The sequence below is a fragment of the Lepidochelys kempii genome, chromosome 2 (genome assembly GCF_965140265.1).
Source record: "Lepidochelys kempii isolate rLepKem1 chromosome 2, rLepKem1.hap2, whole genome shotgun sequence".
Classification (NCBI taxonomy): Eukaryota; Metazoa; Chordata; order Testudines; family Cheloniidae; genus Lepidochelys; species Lepidochelys kempii.
The window spans coordinates 242714553-242734744 of NC_133257.1; the positions used below are offsets into that span (position 1 = coordinate 242714553).

General features: G+C 38.6%; 1 protein-coding gene across 8 annotated transcripts in view; it reads right to left on the minus strand.

The window, feature by feature from the left end:
* CUL2 (cullin 2) overlaps positions 1-20192 on the minus strand; it is an 88835-nt gene that overhangs the window by 31614 nt on the left and 37029 nt on the right. For 7 of the 8 annotated variants that reach the window (XR_012157612.1, XM_073334443.1, XM_073334440.1 and 4 more), the window contains 8 exons: positions 7951-8047; positions 7744-7854; positions 6754-6916; positions 5002-5126; positions 3652-3759; positions 1276-1335; positions 776-904; positions 545-631 (listed from right to left, as the gene is read on the minus strand). Coding sequence is in view for 7 of the 8 variants with exons in the window: in XM_073334443.1 (XP_073190544.1) it covers positions 545-631; positions 776-904; positions 1276-1335; positions 3652-3759; positions 5002-5126; positions 6754-6916; positions 7744-7854; positions 7951-8047 (880 nt within the window). In the remaining variant the exon portion in view is untranslated. Of the gene's footprint in view, positions 1-544; positions 632-775; positions 905-1275; positions 1336-3651; positions 3760-5001; positions 5127-6753; positions 6917-7743; positions 7855-7950; positions 8048-15212; positions 15300-20192 lie in introns of all 8 variants that reach the window. The other variant, XM_073334445.1, reaches the window with a different exon arrangement.

Here is a 20192-nt window from a genome sequence, read left to right on the forward strand (position 1 = left end):
ATATTATACACATATTTATTTATATATATTTCTTTAATATATTGTACACATCCACAAAACAGTATTGATACACAGACTTCTATATTGCTAATGCCTGCCATCTATAGTATAGCCAATAATGCCTTCATATGTAAAATTATATTACCCGTCTTAACAGGGTTGCTTTTCTATACAACTTATTTCTAAAATTTGTCCTTGCCCAATACTAACTTACAAAACTGAAAGTTTCTAATGGACTGCCTTAGTTCTGCTCACTGACTGATACTACTATTATGGAAATATGGATCAAGTGGCACATTTTATACAACTACCCAAAATAAGGAACTACTTATAATATTTGGGGTTTTCCGGGTAATGGATTTTGTGTGTATCAATACATGAATTCAGAACAGATGATGTTGTGATTTTTCATATCACCTACTGGCAACAGCAGCTACCAATTGCTAAATTAATTTTGGCATCCTCTGCTGACTCCTCTTAAACAAGACATGCTTCAACAGTTACTGCTGCTGTTTATATTATTTTGAAAGATAGTTCATATTACCTTTAGTTTATTAATCATGGCTTCTTCAGAGTCCATAGACATAGATAAACCATGAATTAATCGTTTTGCCAACATTCTGGCATAGAACTGTATGAAACAAAACAAAGTAAGCAAAATATTTTCTCAGATGTGAGGTTTTTTTAAAAAAGAATGTGAACACAAACATCCAATGTAAAACGGTTTAGCTAAATTACATTTTTCGTTTAACATTCACTAAAAATTGGAGGTTACCTTCTGGAAAACGTCTTTGTCATCAATGTATTTGAAAACAGTAATGAAACTTGTAAGTTTATCCTCTACTTCATTCTCTGTCATTCCTTTGGCTGATTTCTTCAGCAAGTTGTCACAATACTTGGCCAGCTCAAGTAAAAAAAACAAAAAGCAAAACAAAATTGACTTGTCAAGCTAGAGAACAACAGTGTTTGAAGGTATCTGCAACTACTAAATACGGGTTAAAACATGACAGAGCTCAGCTTACAAATGACACAAACAAGACACAAAGGGCCACATTTTGAAACAAAGGCACGTCATATTGTGTGCCCAGAACATGCACGTTTTGTGTGGGTTCAATAGGTTAAATGCCTATTTTAAAAAAAGGCTTTTGAAGATGATTCAGTAAGTGAAAATTATTTTAATTTGGTGATCACCATGTGTTAATAATGACTGTTTTGAGGGCTTGGGTTTTTGTTTTAAACTACGATCACTATTACAGCACAATATTTGTTACTTACCAACTCAGGCGCTTTGCAGATCGACTTGGGTTCCCTATAGTTTACTACTGATGTTAGAGCCTATGTAGAAATACACAATAAAGACAAATAGTAAGGAATACTTGAACTTTTGCTTTGGTGATTTACAGAGAGTTATGAAGACACCAAGTTCTTCAGGACAAAGACTGTCCTAAAAAAAGACAAACAGAAAAATGGACAGAAAGAGGGAGATAATTATTGACACAAATAACGTGAAATAATATACAATGAGCAAATCGTAAGCAGTGATATTTATTAAGTGAGACTGTGAAGGACCAAAGGGGAGAAGTAAATAGCACAGGTGAGCAAGTCAGCTATGGAAAGCAAAGTCACAGAACTGTTTTGATTAGGAATGCAAAGGAGGAGAGAGGATGAAAGGTGTTCAAAAAGTAGGGAGCAGGATGAACAAACACGAGAGTGAGAGAACACAAAGGGAGCAATAAGATGAGAAATCAGAACGGTATAGAATTTGGGCTGGGAGTACACACTGGGGAGTGAAGAGAGAGATCAAATTAGATACAAGCAGCAGCAGCAAAGCCTTAAGTCAGGAGCATATATTTGAACTTCAGGGGGAGACTGTAAAAGTATCTCAGCATCTAAAGGATTATGGGGAGAAGCGGAAGAGGCAGATCTTTGAAACATTATAGTAAAGATGAGATCTGGAGAGAGTCTGAATGCAAGATAGAAGAAAAGGGAATTAAATGATAACTCAGGATCAGGGCATAAGTGATGAGAAGAGTAACAGAGTTGTCAACATTAGTATTCTGAAGAGCAGTTCATATTTAAGTCTTATTAAAATAATTGCAACACAACTTGAGTGTATGCAAAACCAAAAAATACCATACACCAGTTCCTCTGAATTATATATACATTCAAGGATTGTTGGGTCACAAGCTCTTTTCCAAAGAAAGCAAGCTGAAGGGCTTCACTGAAGCTCTCTACTCCTGTGTTTTTAGTGTTTTCCAGGAGTTTGACGTTTGTTCGTTTTTTCTTATAGGCTCCAAAAGGATGTAGTGTTGAACATCAGCACATTGCTGAATCACATGATGTCCTTGGAGGAGAGGGGTTACAGAGGCCTTCTCTGGAAGGAACCTTGTCTATACTCTGTATATGTAGGTATGGAATTTTAAGCTTCAAAATTCAATGAACACTTAATTGACATATGATATAGGCAATATTTATCACCACAGACAACCATTAACTTTCTATATTACATTATGAAGCTTAATGCCAAAACTCATCTGTACAGATGAGGTGTCCTGCAGGAATATGGTCAAACCTATAACTCTTCTGCACAGTGCATCATGTGGTTCAGCAACATCCTGATACATGGCTACAAGCCCCCTGAAAAGCCTTGTATTAAGAAAATATAGGATATGACAAAAACGGACAAAACTCATAGAAGCTCAAAATATACCCCCAAAATAGAAAAACAAAGTGATATTGCAAATATACAATATTTATCCTAATCAATATCTTTATCCCCGACAAAAATCTAAGACATAAGCTGTCCAGAGTTTGGTGACCGGGGAGAAGAAAATTTTGTTTAGTAGTTAAAATATTGTACATGTGAAAATTATAATCCTGGTCCAATAAATTAACAACTGGTGGAAGGCATTAGATACCATGTACCTTTTCTTGAGGAAACCAGACACCTGATCTTCAGAGAGCCTAGTCATGCTATTATAAAATGAACTACTACTACTACTACAACAACCTAACTTGCATTATATTTATACGGTGCCAATTGTAGACCTAGGAACAAATGCCTTAACTGGCTACACATTTTACAAATCAGTTATATAAACCTCGGTCTTGAAAACGGTAAGTAATCAGAACAGGGCAATTACCCATGTTGAGCAATTGAACAGTTTCAACACAACTCTGTACAATCAAGTAATTTGCAACAAGATACAAAATTAATGTTTATTTAACATACCTGGCAACTTCAGTGATCAGAGTCTAATTCATTATTGCCAAGAGAAAAGGCAGTTTTGATGTTGTTTAAAAGTTGCTTAGTAGACACAGTATATTATAAATATACTATATTATTTTCACATTAGTTGGAGATAAGGGATCCATTTTCATTTCAGGATCTTAAACAGCTGTTTTGATGAGAAAGCTGTCCATCCTTTTAGGTTGAACTCAAGTACCAATGGTTGGAAGAAATGTGACTGTTTCCTTTGTACGCAGGATCTGTTTTTGAGAGTACTAAATTACTTAGTTTTTTTTCTTCTTTGCTTTAAAACAAGAGACCTCCATGAGAGTTCTCTCAAGGGTATTGTTTTATTGCTCCGGTGAAAAAAAAGATTACATATTCTGGAGTGTAGTGTTGTTTACTATATTGTGAAAAATTACCTTGTCAAGGGCACTCATAAAGTGCTGGTCACCATTCAAAACGGTGTTGATAAGTTGAACAAATTTACTATGTACTTCCAAAACTGACTCCACAAACTGAGTTGGCATCTAAAAATACACAATACAGAGAACAGATTTATTGAAAAATTCAATAGCTATACAAAAATGTAAAAAATTAATATCAATAGATTGTCATGGTTATTCTGGAGGAAGATCACCACCAAAAATCAAGGTCACTAACAAGTAACTGAATCTTTAAGACAGCTTCTCCTGCATATTCACACTAGTAGGATGCAGCCATGGCACTGCTGAGTTTTGGGAATGGCCTGGAGAAGATGTGCCCTTGAGACATAAGCACCAAAACATGGCATGAAATATGGCACCAAACTTTCAGAATTAAGATGATAAATGGATGTCAACCCCAAGCCTCTCTTCTAAAACCACAGTTATTAAAATAAGTCAACTTTTTTCTTCAAGGTAGCCTCTGCATATTGACACTTGAGAGAGTCTAAATAACAGTACCGCCTTCTAGAAAAGTGGGCTGAGAGTTCCAATTTAAAAAAGGACGACAGGAACTGCCCTCCTAAAGCGAACATCAGATCTAGATGTCAAGTTGAAAGTAGTGCTGTATAAACGTGTGAACAGAACTGTAGGTGGAAGCCCTGCTTTTCTGCAGTGCCACAGGCACATTCCACAAGGGATATCAGAAGCGAGTACTTTAACAAAAACATTTGAGCAGAACAATTCAATAGTCAAAGTACTTTCAGAAATTCTGATGCAAGGGTGGGACTATGCAGCTGTACAACTGCTACTATACAGCAACTAAGTGAAAAAGACTTTTCTAGTACTAGCACAGGATGCCCCGATTTACAAATAACATTTAATCAAACCAAGTGATATTTTTGTTTCCTAATGAACCAAAATGACCCATCGGCAACCATCTGGGAACAAAATTTAGCAGAACAAGAGCACCTTTTAACAGCAGAAGGCCATTTGCCATGATGACTTCACACAATTATTTAAAAAAAAAAAAAATTCATCAAGTTGATCCAGCAAGAAGAAATTAAAAAACCTGAATCAATGCATTACACAACTGAGAGCTGATCAAAAACTGCAATTTGTGCACAAAGTTCTAAATCTATTTAATATAAACAAGATTTAATGAAAAAAATAAAAAAAACAGATTGTTTAATAGGGTGTTTTATAAGCAACAACATGATACTCATGTTTCTGTTCAGTGCCACCACTCATCTGTAGGCAATAAACTAAATCAGCCTAGGGAAGAAAGCAAAAAAGATTTCATCAGGAATGTAATAAGATAGGTTAACTCAGCTGCCACATGAAACTTACATTTTCCTGAGAAAGATTGCTGGTTGCTCTAAGGCCCTCATCATGGATATGGTTTTGTAGTTCCTGAATCATATGAGGTAAACCACTTGACACAGCACGAAGCAAAGTGTACATATTTGCCATGTCTGCAATAAAAACATACTTTTTACACAATATACTTCAAAAATCCACTACTCTAAATTAACATTTACATAGCACCATAAATCTGCATGGATCTTTACCAATATTAAAATAAAACTGTCCCTTTCCTTGAAAAATCTTATGAAATAAATAATCTAAATATTGAACATAAAGCTAAAGCGAAAAGCAGAAAAAAGGAAGGATGAAGGTTGAAACACACATCAATTTTCACCTGGTAATTGGTGGAGTTAAACAACCTACACTTCACATATTGTTAAATTGAAAGAGTTCCAGATAGGAGTGGAGAGACAAGAGGCAGTGGCCCAGTATGAAAAAGGTAGAACACCATTAGGCTAATTTATTTCCTATCTTCTATCTTCCTAGACCTCCATGTCAGCAGGTAATGGGTGGCAAATCTGGAGAGCTCTGGCATCCTCTGCTAGACTTTTCCCACTTTGCTCCACATCAGCTTAGAAAACTTCTAAAATATCTAAGCGATTGTTTCCTAGGAGACAGCAAAAGGAGTCTACCATCCAATACAAAAACTTGATGAAAGAAAATGTGAAATAAAATACCGAACTTTAATCCTGAAAATGTGTAGCTAGGAATATTTGTGATAGGAACACTGCTTATCCCTCTCTCCTCTTGGTGAGTTATTACAAGCCAGTGTCAAGGAACAAATTAATAGATAGAAATTCATATTTCTGCATCCCAGACACAGACTTATAGTAGAATGAATCTGTCCAGCAATTCCTACTTTACATACACAAGCAAGGAATATAACCAACCCAAGTGCAGGATTGGTATGATAGAGGAAACCTCCTGAAGAATTATTTGTAAATATCCATCAACATCCACACAGGACATAGTGAGGCCATCTTAAATTCCCAGCCCATCTTTACAGAATTAGATGCCTAAATTAACACCACCATCAGGTGTCAAGGATATAGATATTTCATTGGATGAACAAGAATCTGACTAGCAGTAAACACTGCTTCTACAAGATTCTAGCAACACAGATACATCTCCCAATAGTGGGAAATGTGCAGGGGTCACTCGAAGAAATAATCTGAAGAGCATATAGTAAGAGGCGAGATAAAGTTTATTAAATGGGCTGCTACAAGAAAAAAAAAGCAGTTTGGATTTTTCCTGTGCCTTGGAAGGTGCTTATTACTTTGAGACACACTGGGTCATTTCAGTAGCTATCCCCTTAGCAAGAAGACCAAGGTCAGGGTAGAAAGCACCTGTGGATTGCAGTCTAAGAAAGTCTGACATCAGGGGAATTTCCTCAGACATATGTAAAAAGGCATATGTACCAACACTTTGGAGCAGTAGGATTCTCTGACATTTGTTCTTCCTCACTTCCAAAAAAAGCTGGAATCATGAGAAACTAGTACTGTTTGGAAATGCATAAATATAAGTAATACAGGAACTAAGTCTTACAAGTTATGCTATTTTAAGCAGAGGCTGGGTAGGTAAAAAGGGAAGGAGAATACTGGAATTGTCCAGGACACTGAGGCACTAGTTCAATGTTAATGCAGAGGGAAGAGTTCTATCTGTTGAAATAATCAATTGCAAAGTAAAACATCATACACAACACCTACAGAACATTTAATATTTTGTGAGACTTACCACTTCTTTTCTCTTGTCTGATGATATTATGGCATTCTGCATGCAGAAACTGCAGGTGATCAGCTACCATTCGTTGCTGGCATTCATGAATTACTTTGCCATATGAGCTGGGGTGTAAGTATTTCCGACATCGCATTTCTTCATCTTTTAATCTACCTAAAACCTATAGGCAAATTTTCAAGCTATAGAACAGATAAATACTACAGAACAGTTTAGGAGAGGAAAGGAGAATTGCATATGATTTGAGAATTTAAGAAGGGAGAAGGCAAATTTGAATTTGTGCATGACACTGAGGCATTAGTTCAATGCTAATTCAGAGAGAAGAGTGCGACCTACTGAATCATTAACTTTATTTCTTGCATTAATTCCTGTTTGCATTGGTGACTCACAACTACTGACTAGGCTCAAACCTCATTATATAGTTTGTAAGATCTAAAGTTGCTGACCATGCTCCTCCTCTTGCAACTTTATTCTGTCCTGGCTTCTGTGACCCTGTCCTCTCCAGGTAATAAAATGAACATGATAGAGGTAGAAGACAATTAAAATGGGGAAATAATTATGGAACAACTTTCTGCAGTGCAGACAGCAAGTAAAGACCTCATTTTTGGTCTTGCCAGCCAGTTTATGTTCTTTAAATATAATTAATTTCATAAGCTGGTTAACAAGGTTTCTGGAAAGCCTCTCTGCCATCCGTATGATATCTATGTTCACTCTGTCAAAGGATACCACCATGTGTGTGTTCTCATTGGCCAAGGTAATGAGACAGAATTATAGAAACTAACATGTCTTCAAAATAAAAACCATCTATTTTTCATTTTGAGTGCATATAGTTGTACCACCAGGAGGAAAATTAGTACAAAAATCTTTCCCTTCTAAAATAATCAACATTTTAACATTCTATTGTATAAAAAGTAATTAACTTGTTCTGTACTCTGCCTTTAGATGTTTTATATATACACAATAGATGCAAGTCAAAGTAGGGCTTCTTACCTTTTCCATATACTGTGAGCAGTTTGACTCTTGCAATAAGTTTGAAGCTTCTTGTTTATAATACTCCCCTGTTTCATTCAGAAAAGGACACTCAAAAATTTCCTGATAAAACTAAATCAAGAAAGTCTAATCAAGGACAAATAATACAAGGTATTAAAATATTAACATTCACAATTAAAAATACATCAAGCAATCATGCATTTTTACCTTTAGGGGGAATTTTTTCTTATACTGTTCAACATGAACAAAGGAGTTAATAACCCCATGGATTACTTTCTGGTTTGGGTCTTCTCCACAACGATCACTGAAACAGGCAAAAACAAATATGCATCCCTAAGGAACTGTATGACTACTAAGACAGACATGAGACATTGAACCCCTTGACATTAGGTGGAAGATTTTCTAGTTATTGTTTTTGTTTAAATTAACCAAAGACAAAAATTTATAAAGCCAAATCTTATGAGATACACTAATGAACACTGATTCAATTTCTCTCCTTCTCATGCCATGAAGACTACATAAATGGTGATGCATAAGTTTTTGTCAGCCTCCACAGAACAATTACCGAGTAAGTACTGAGTACATTAACAATACTATAAGTTACATCAGCATGCTACTCAAGTCAATGAACTCCAGCTTGTTAGGAAGTAGGTAAGTAAGTAAAATCCATTTATTCCTGTCTGAATACAGGTGACGTCTTAGAAACTTTTGAAGAGTTTTTGATCCATCACTCACTTGCACACTCAGCAACTGACCTCCCAATGATAGGCCACACACAATTTATTCATCTCTATGCTGGTCGTTCCTTACTACAAATGGCCCGCCACCACCTCTTCCATTAACTGTCTCCAGGTTATTCTCATTCTTATACAGGCAGTGACCCAAGTATGTAAGCTTGCACTTGCTGATTTCCGAGAGTGGTGTCTGCTTCTCGCCAATAATATTTCCAATGTAAGTGTTTGTCTTTCCCATCCAGGAGATACAAGTGTCTTCACCAGCACCACATCTCAATGGCTTCAATTTTCTTTTTGTCAGCAGCATTTGTTCCCCAGGATTCCACTCATAAGTAACAATGGAGAAAGCTTAAGCTTTTCACCCGTTGAACCTTTGTACATTCCAAGATGCCATGGTCTTTCCACACTTTCATAAGGAAAACCATGGCTGAGCAAGCCATCCCTGGTGATCTTCTAATTTTTTTGGTGTAGACTCCTTCGTTAGATAGATCTGATCCCAAATGATTAGATTTATCTGCTGCCTCTACCACTTGACTGTTAAATTGTCATGTCCACTTGCATCCTGTTATTGTTTCAACATACATCCATCTAGTTTTCACCACATTCAGGAATAATCCATATTCCTCACTAACAGTTTTTACAGACTTCTACATTCATAGCATTGATGGTGGACCCCTCTTAACTAAATTTAGGTATGATGCTCTTCGCTGCAACCAACAGAAATCCCAGCTCCTGCCTCTTTTCAAAAACTTCCAGGGCTTCTCACACAATAAATTCTTCGAACATGTTCCTTCTGGTCTCTCACGCTGCCCAATGAAAAAGTTTAACCACTCACTGTCGCCACTGCTGTTCACGTCATGGTCTGTTACTGACATTAGATACTAATTCATTGAGATGCTCTGGAATCCCCATGTTTGGCAGTATCCTTCAGAGACGGTCATGCCAGATGACATCAAACACTTTGGAGAAACCAATGAAACAATCTATGGGTGATTATACGGTCTGCATTTTTCAATAGGACATGACATATATTCGCAATATGATCACGTGTCTCACACCTCTCTGAAACCAGCTGGTTGTGGTGATAGCTCTGCTTCTATCATTCACTTAATGCAAACCTGAATTATGTACACCATGCATTGTTGCAAATTTTCCACAAGATCAATACAGTTGTCACCAATCACTTTTAGCAATTCTAGTTACGTTATCTACTTAGGTGCTATCACAGGCTTCATTTTCATAATAGCACAGACCCCTTCCTCCCTCAAGACTGTCTTGGTATTCTCTTTTCTGTTGTCCTGCATTGTAAGTGGCTCTGATGAGATTGGCGCAATAATCCATCCACCTGTGTTTGATATCACCACCTTCAGTAAGAACTCTGCCATCATGATCTTCTATTACACTCTGTTGCAGGGAAAACCTTTTAGTAGGAAGGCTGACCATGGTGAATATATCTTTTATATTCTTATTCTCCTTATAATTCTCAAGTTCCTTTCATTTTGCTCAGATGTATTTTTTTTTAATCTCATCAAGTCTGCCTTTGAATCTGTCTGCTCTGGATTTGTGCTGGAAATGGCCCAACTTGATTATCAGCTCCCCGACTGCTGCGCTGGGTATCACAACATGGGGAATAGATGGCCAGCCCTCTGTGGAGAAAGCGGTGGTTAGGGACTATTTAGAAAAGCTGGACGTGCACAAGTCCATGGGGCCGGACGAGTTGCATCCGAGAGTGCTAAAGGAATTGGCGGCTGTGATTGCAGAGCCATTGGCCATTATCTTTGAAAACTCGTGGCGAACCGGGGAAGTCCCGGATGACTGGAAAAAGGCTAATGTAGTGCCAATCTTTAAAAAAGGGAAGAAGGAGGATCCTGGGAACTACAGGCCAGTCAGCCTCACCTCAGTCCCCGGAAAAATCATGGAGCAGGTCCTCAAAGAATCAATCCTGAAGCACTTACATGAGAGGAAAGCCATCAGGAAGAGTCAGCATGGATTCACCAAGGGAAGGTCATGCCTGACTAATCTAATCGCCTTCTATGATGAGATTACTGGTTCTGTGGATGAAGGGAAAGCAGTGGATGTATTGTTTCTTGACTTTAGCAAAGCTTTTGATACGGTCTCCCACAGTATTCTTGTCAGCAAGTTAAAGAAGTATGGGCTGGATGAATGCACTATAAGGTGGGTAGAAAGCTGGCTAGATTGTCGGGCTCAACGGGTAGTGATCAATGGCTCCATGTCTAGTTGGCAGCCGGTGTCAAGTGGAGTGGCCCAGGGGTCAGTCCTGGGGCCGGTTTTGTTCAATATCTTCATAAATGATCTGGAGGATGATGTGGATTGCACTCTCAGCAAATTTGCGGATGATACTAAACTGGGAGGAGTGGTAGATACGCTGAAGGGCAGGGATAGGATACAGAGACAATTTGGAGGATTGGGCCAAAAGAAATCTGATGAGGTTCAATAAGGATAAGTGCAGGGTCCTGCACTTAGGACGGAAGAACCCAATGCACAGCTACAGACTAGGGACCGAATGGCTAGGCAGCAGTTCTGCGGAAAAGGACCTGGGGTGATAGTGGACAAGAAGCTGGATATGAGTCAGCAGTGTGCCCTTGTTGCCAAGAAGGCCAATGGCATTTTGGGATGTATAAGTAGGGGCATAGCGAGCAGATCGAGGGACGTGATCGTCCCCCTCTATTCGACATTGGTGAGGCCTCATCTGGAGTACTGTGTCCAGTTTTGGGCCCCACACTACAAGATGGATGTGGATAAATTGGAGAGAGTCCAGCGAAGGGCAACAAAAATGATTAGAGGTCTGGAACACATGACTTATGAGGAGAGGCTGAGGGAACTGGGATTGTTTAGTCTGCAGAAGAGAAGAATGAGGGGGGATTTGATAGCTGCTTTCAACTACCTGAGAGGTGGTTCCAGAGAGGATGGTTCTAGACTATTCTCATTGGTGGAAGAGGACAGGACAAGGAGTAATGGTCTCAAGTTGCAGTGGGGGGGGGTTTAGGTTGGATATTAGGAAAAACTTTTTCACTAGGAGGGTGGTGAAACACTGGAATGTGTTACCTAGGGAGGTGGTAGAATCTCCTTCCTTAGAAGTTTTTAAGGTCAGGCTTGACAAAGCCCTGGCTGGGATAATTTAATTGGGGATTGGTCCTGCTTTGAGCAGGGGGTTGGACTAGATGACCTCCTGAGGTCCCTTCCAACCTTGATATTCTATGATTCTATGATCATACACATTGTAAGGAGAGTGATCACTTTAGATAAGCTATTACCAGCAGGAAAGTGGGGTGGGGGGAGAGAAAATCTTTTGTAGTGGTAAAGACCCATTTTTTCATGGTTTGTATGTATAAGAACATCTTCTGTATTTTCCACAGTATGCATCCGATGAAGTGAGCTTTAGCTCACGAAAGCTTATGCTCAAATAAATTGGTTAGTCTCTAAGGTGCCACAAGTACTCCTTTTCTTTTTGCTCAATTTCTTGTATTCTCTACTGCGTTCTTCAGTCTCCAAGCCACTTTCTCTCATGATGTGTCATTTTCTCCCACGAACTCAAATTCCTCCTCCATTAACCATGATACAGTCTGACGCTGACTTCTCAGAATGTGTACTTTATTAGCTTCAAGCATAATAGCAAAAACAAAACTGCTACCAAAAATTGTGATAAATTCCATCTTACAAATACTTTCATCTTTGATAACTAACAGCCATCATTAGCTCCTTTCTGAGTCAAACAATGGTCATTTTTGCCAAGCACTGACTCAGACAGCATATTGTATTCATCTCCTACCATCTGTACCTGAAAAGCTGTCATAGACGGATGCTCTCCAAACCAGAGGAGGTCCACATAGAACTGATCAAGTATTTCTCTCCCTTTTATGTGAAGAGTAACAAACAGGCACAGGATTTTCTTGTGGTCCTCTAGAACAAGTATGTTAGTGAGAAGCAAGAGGTTGCTATCAAAAAGACCACATGGTTCAACACCAAAAATGGTCCAGAGCAGCAAAAGGCTATCATGCATAGGGACCAGGACACACACACACACAAAGTTAATTACTCTGAGCTCCCCTCTAAACCCATCTAAAATTAGAAATAGTTCCCTGTGAAGCAGGCAGGAAGCTGGATGCCAGAATGACCTGGAAGAGGCTTATTTCTACTGTAACCGAGACTGACTCAGATACCTCTCAGGTCCTAACCAGAAGAGGAAAAGATGTTGTCAGAAGAGAAACTACTCTGTCAAGGACCAAACACTATATCATACCAAATGAAGCACCAGCACGAACATCTGTTCTGGAATACCTCCCAGATCTGCAGGCATTGGCTTATTAAGCATCATTTAAGTAATTCCAAGATTTGAAGTTTTCTGAAATCCCTTTGAACCTAAGGAGCAAGCTATATCTAGTGTTTTGCCCTGAGATCCATGGCCATTTTTCTGCCACTTTGATGAGAGTTCCTCTGGAGGGTCCAAAGAGGATTATTCAAAACTGTCACCTCCTTAATGTGAAACTCACACAGAAAGATCAAGGAAAAAGTGACCTTTGCCAAGACAAAAAGGCAGCAGGTGTGTTTGTTAAAGACATTTTACAGACACATCACATCTACAATCTTGTTTGTGTTAGTAATGTTTTAGAGCAATCAGTACCATCAAGCTGTCTATGTACCTACAATAATGAAACTCATAAACCAAGAAACCTAGAACAGACAAGAGGAACAAAAATAGTCCAGACGCAACCATCACACAAAACAGAGAACTATATATAAAGTAAAAGAGAAGGTGAGTTCTTAAAATTAGCGACAGAATTGGTCCACTGAAGAAGCACAGGCCTGGTATGCACTAGAAACTTTTGTCAGTGTAACAACATGGGTTTGAAGGGTGATTTTTTTATCAAGTTTTTTATATTGGCAAAAGCCCTAGTGTAGAGACAGATACACCAGCAAAAAACTATTGTCGGTATAACCTATATTATTTGAGGAACTGGAATAAGCTATAAAAGCCAAAGCCCGTATTTGCTGATAGAAGCTACGTTTACAGTAGGAGGGTTTGCTGGTATAGCTATATTGCCAAACATTTCTAGTGTACTCACTCTTTCACTACAAGTATGCTATTATGTAAGTATTTCAAACATGACCAAAAGGACTGCGTGGCAAAGAGAATATGTTTTGGCTCACAAAAACTAAGGAGGAAATAGTCTAATAGGTAAATGAACACTATTAGGGTTTCCTCATATTTCAAGCCACTTCAGAGTTTTAATTTTTTTTAAAATAAGATTATGTTAAAAACAAAAATCTTTATATATACTATTAAAAAATGATTCTTCAGAAATAATGCCCACTACAGTTCTTTAGAACAGTAATTTTTTAACAGGCACTTTATAAGTTCCTCATTTTAAGATGAGCACATATCAAACTTATTTCTGAGCAAGATAATCTTGTGATAGATTATTTTGTTAATATATTTATTGATAGAACTATGTGGTTGCATTTATCTGATACATCAGATGGCCTGTCAGTCAAATAAGCAGCCTATAGATACCACAAGACTATGCTACATTTGAACTTGCCAACTCCTCCATGCTTGAATTTTTTACAATCAAATAAGAAAACTGCACAACTTTTAAAGTAGAACACAATGAAACTCATGTCAACCACACTGTTATGTCATTTTAACAACTAAATTATAGTGGTGGAATGACAAGGCAACAGTATATTGCACACTGCACAACTGTGACCAATAGGCACATTTAAGGTTCAGGATACAACAGTAAAAACACAGGCTGTCCTTGCAAGGAAAGCCTATGTTTACATGAGATGGCCTTCAAAATAAATGTATTGTAGTGTTAATTCTTTAAGTAACCAGAAAGAATGCAGGAACAAATGTCCAATTACTACTTCAGATCCAAAGTTGTTAATAAATGTGGTTAAAAAGCTGTTTAAAAAAAAATGGATCCAGGATAGTTCGTACACAGTATCTTATTCTTAAGTACATATTCCGATTCATATCTGCTTGTTTACTAGGAATTTTTATGTGCACTAATGCCAATATCCAACATTGCAAAACAAACCAACTACTAAAGAGCAAATTATGTTGCAAATTTTGTGAACAAAACTACAAAATACATTACTGGTTTGTAATGATTATGGAAGTATACCATGAGGAAGAACTCAGTTTGATTTTTGAACAAGCTGTGCTTTAAGAAAACCTTTAAGACTTGTTAACTAGTCAAATTTGATATGGAAGTCATTGAGAATATGGAAGACTAAAATGCCATTTTTACATTTATTTTTCTGAGTGCTACTGAATGTAATAGGTTTTCTTTTCACAGTGGATAATATGAACACCTCAACAACTATTAGTAATTTCATAACTAGTAAAGAAACCAGGCAAAGAGTCCTGTGGCACCTTATAGACTAACAGACATATTGGAGCATAAGCTTTTGTGGGTGAATACCCACTTCATCAGTACCCACTTAGTCAGATATTCACCCAAGAAAGCTTATGCTCCAATAAGTCTGTTAGTCTATAAGGTGCCACAGGACTCTCTGCTGCTTTTACAGATCCAGACTAACATGGCTTCCCTTCTGATAAAGAAACCAGTTAACTATATGTGTTTAATAGAAAAAAATCTGTAACCTAGTTTTAGTCAGTTTCTACTTATTACTCTAATTTGAACTAGCACGTCAATCCTTTTCAAATTATTTCTCTGTTTAGGTATTTCATACTTGAATTTTCCTCACAATTCATGATCTTGTCTGCTTCCTGCTGTATTCAAACACAAATGCAAAAGTTGACATGCAGCTTGCCTTGTAGAAGTATAGCTTGGGCTAGAGGGGGGAACAAAGTGTGTTATATTCAGGATTATTTTTAAGTCTCCTAGTTATATTTTGCTGTCTTCTTGCTTTAAAACTAATACACATTTACAGGCTTATTTTTAACACAGAGTATAACGGTCATTTGTACTTACTTAAAAGCATAACTATAAATGTGTTTAAGCTTTTGGTCAGAAGCCTTTATTAAAAAAAATTCCAAGTAAATTGTTCAGTTTGTATTGCACTAAAAAGCTTTCACAACATTTATAGTTATTTTTCTATAACATACTTGACAATCTAGCCATAAAAACCATTTCCAACATATCAACAGTTTCAGTGAAATATAGGCGAGAAGGTGGATGATATATTCTCTTTTATTACCAGCTTTCAAACTACAAAGAACTCTTCCTCAGGTCTAGGAAAGATACTCAGAGTGTCACAGCTAAATACAAGGTCAAACAAATAGTTTCTCGTAAGTAGATAAGCCATATTCTAAGGGACAATTCAAGCTGAAGTGGTCCATTAACAACCCTGTAGTTATGAGAGGGGGAGGGGATTTAGTGGGTTACAAATTGTTATAATAAATCATAAATCCAGTGTCTTTATTAAGACCATGATTTTTAGTGTCTAGCAAAGTTATGAATTGAAACTCTTAGGCTCATCTTTTCAAGTTGTTGTGAAGGTTTCCTTTGTGGATGGGGACTGATAGGTCGGATATAGATATCGCTTTGTGAAAAGTGTTCACCCACAGGTGATATGGTGTTTTTCTCTGTTATCACTTTCCTCTGTAAGTTCATTCGAGAGCACAGTGATTGTCTTTGGTTTCAAATATATAGGGCTATTGGGGCATTTAGTCCACTGGATGAGGTACTCCACATGTTGTGATAGGCATGTATAGGACCCATGGATCTTGAAAGGCGTGATGTGGTGGAGGTGGATCATCGTAGCAGTGGAGATGTGTCTGCAGGTTTTGCATCTGTTGTTTTGGCAGGATATCGTGCCACTTTGAGTTGGTGTGTCCTGGTCTGTGGGGAGCTTGCTTCTGATTGGTTTGGAGAGGTTGGCAGGTTGTTTGAAGGTCAGAAGATGGGGTTCAGGAAAGATTTTGTTCAGGATGGGGTCCCCATTGAGTATGGGCTGGAGTTGTTCGATAACACCCAGTATGGGTCCCAGTGTGGGTGGTAGGTGACAACTACGGGTGTGCGGTTGGAGGGGGATTTATTTCTGTACTGAAGTAGGTTTTCTTGGAGTATTTGGGTGGCCCATTACACGATGTGATCTACTTCTCTGGTGGAGTGTCCTTGTTGGGTGAAGGTGATTTTGAGTATATCCCCGGCTTTCTCCTCAGAGCATATTCTGTGGTATTTGAGTGGCTGGCTGTAGATAACAGATTTCTTGGTTTGTTAATGGACATATGAAGGTGAGTGTCGTGATCTGTGTATTTCTTGTATGTAGTTGTCTGTAGGGTTTTATAGTTGAAGCTGATCATGGTGTCCAGGAAGTTGATACTAGTGCGGAAGTGTTCCAGAGAGAGAGTTTGGATGGGCAGTGGTTGTTGAAGTTGTGGAGGAAATCTATGAGAGCTTAAGTCATCTGTGCAGAGGATGAAATTATCGAATTGGTTTTGTGGTGCATTTGTGCAGCAATTCTTCAAGGGGGCCCATGAAGAAGTTGGCATATTTGGTAACTATCCTAGTACGTATGGCAGTTTGACTCAGTGTTTGTTGTTGAATGTAAAATGGATTAAATGGATGAGTTTGGCATGTGTTTTTTTTAGGTGGGTATCTGAGGGTTGTCCATTGTCTTGTAAATATTTGAAACAGGCACCCATGCCGTCATTGTTAAGGATTCTGGTATCTAGGGAAATTATGTCCATGTTAGCAAAGATGGTATTCTGAGGGACACACTAACTCAAAGTGTCACGACACCCTGCCAGAACAGATGCAAAACCTGCAGACAGATCTCCACTGCTACTATGATCAACACCCCACATATCGCACCTTTCAAGACCTATGGTTCCTACAGATTCCTACCACAACATGCAGTGTACCTCATCCAGTGCACTATATGTCCCAATAATTATTGTGTGGGTAAAACCAGAAAGACAATCAGGAGAGTCTTGAATGAACGCACACAGGAAAATGATAAGAGAGAAAAATATCATATCACCTGTGGCTGAACACTTTTCACAAAGTGATCTCTCTATATTTGACCTATCAGTCCTCATCCACAAAGGAACCCTGCACAACACTTGCAAAAGATGAGCCTGGGAGCTTAATTTCATAACTTTGCTAGACATTAACAACCACCATCTTAATAAAGTCACTGGATTTATAATGTATGACAATCCGCAACCCCCTAAACCCCCTTTTTGTCTTATGACTCCAGGGGTGTTATGACATAGTTGAGATTTTCTCTTATGTTGTATGTGAGCCTATGTGACTTTTACTCTTTTGCATGAATGCTGTGTGTGCCTCAGTTTCCCTGTGTATTGCACCAATGTCTAGGTGGTGGGAATAAGGGTGAATGACTTTTGTGGAGGCTAATCTAGCTGTGTGCATGGATGCTATGGCCACCCCTTCATAACCTGAGACCAAGCAGGGGGATGCGACCAGGTGACTCTTGGCTAGGGAAGCGAGACAAAGGCCGGAGGAAGAGCAACGGGCAGGGCAGGGGCCAGGCAGCTGGAAGAGAGTCAGTCTCGGCTGGCTTGGGGCACAGGGGGAGGGCCAGAGCCCTGGCTCTGGGCTCCCCTTCCTCCAAGATGGACTTGGCTGAAAGTCACTGATTTTCTGTGCTAACAAGTTATGTCCTACGCTGTATTCCTGTTGACTAATAAACCTTCTGTTTTATTGGCTGGCTTAGAGACACATCTGACTGTGGAGTTGGGGTGCAGGGCTCTCTGGCTTCCTCAGGAACCCTGCCTGGGTGGACTTGCTGCGGGAAGCGCATGATGTAGAAGGGGATGCTGAATGCTCCGAAGTCAGACCCCAGAAGTTCAAAGCTGTGTAAGCTTCTTGCCCTGGAGACAGTATGCTCAGAGAGAGGAGGCATGCTACCCCAGAGTCCTGACTGGCTTTGTATGGAATAGTTCCAGAGCATCACCCTGGTGACTTGACTCTGTGACAGGTGTTAACAGGCCACTTAACCTTGAAAGATCCCTTAGAATATGTGGTAACTACTTATGCTACAAAAAGAAAAGGAGTACTTGTGGCACCTTAGAGACTAACCAATTTATTTGAGCATGAGCTTTCGTGAGCTACAGCTCATTTCATCAGATGTAGCTCACGAAAGCTCATGCTCAAATAAATTGGTTAGTCTCTAAGGTGCCACAAGTACTCCTTTTCTTTTTGCGAATACAGACTAACACGGCTGTTACTCTGAAACCTGTACTTATGCTACACTATCTGTCTGACCTTGTATTTAACTGCGACACTGAATATCTTTCCTAGACCTCAGGAAGTGTTCCGTATAGCTCAAAAGCCTCTCTCTCTCACCAACAGAAGTTGGTCCAATAAAAGATTATACCTCACCCACTTTGTCTCTCTAATATCCTGGGACCAACAAGGATACAATCATTGGGATATATTTATTTACTAATTTTATATTGTGTTATGCATTAAAAGTTCCAGTTATAAGAGGTATAATTCCCCTTCTACTTACTGATATGCTTTTTAAAAAACACAAAACACGTTAGTGGACTGCGAAATAATTGCATGAAGCAGAATTTACTTTTATGTACAGTCTTGCATACTGAGTACTAGATATGAGAAGTGTGCATATAATTCAGTTTTTTATATAGTTCAGTGTTCCATCTACTTCATGTAATATTTGCTACTTCAGAAGATATTGTGCAATTCCTGCACTGCTAAACTTGATTCTAAAAGCCAGCTACTGCAGTTGCCACTAAAATCTTCACAATTGTTCTTTGCCATCATATTAGTTGCTGGCAATATTGCTTGTACTAATTATGTACGATTGCATGTACTCTGTAGCATGGGGCATGGGTCACAGGTCACTTGCTGGAGGATTCTCTGCTCCTTGAAGTCTTTAAACCATGATTTGAGGACTTCAATAGCTCAGACATATGTGACAGGTTTATCGCAGGAATGGGTGGGTGAGATTCTGTGGCCTGCATTGTGCAGGAGGTCAGACTTGATGATCCCTTCTGACCTTAATATGTATGAATCATGGAAGATAGCACAAATACTACTGAAATGTTAGTTCAGAAAAGGCAAAATTGTAAAAGTTTGACAGAAAGCACTACACTGTCTGGTACTTGAAAGAAATAATTTTTTGTAACAATAATAACCAATTCTCACTTGTATACTGCATTTCATCATGCATAGATTATAAATTGCTTTAGAAAGGAAAGTCATTTGCCTTATTTTACAGATGGGGAAACTAAGGAACAGATGTGAAATTACTTGCTTCAAGTCATACAGCAGTGCCTGTGGCAGAGCAGAAGAGAGAAATCAGGTCTAGCCATTAGACGATAATGCTGCTTGGAGCCCTACAGGCACACAGTTTTTACCACTTTCAAAGTTTCTTTAAAAAAAAACAAAAACCAAAATACCCCATCAATCAGCCCCACTCTCTTATAGGTCCTGATCAAAAGCCCACTGAAATCAATGGGAGACATTCCATTGACTGCAACAGTCTTTGGATCAGGCCCATAATCAGCTAATTCTCCACAGGGAAAGAATGTGATCATTTTCAGAGTTATTGAAAGTGTTGCTTCATGGTTGACAATAAATAGCCCTCTCTAATAAGTGTGTCAGCATCCTTTTCCTACGAAATACCCAATTTTCATTGATCAGGCCCTCTGTCTCAGTAGTGTCATTCACATTTAGGTCAGCTAATAAATAGTCAAGATGAGAATCCGTGCTGCTTGTCCTTAGTGTAATT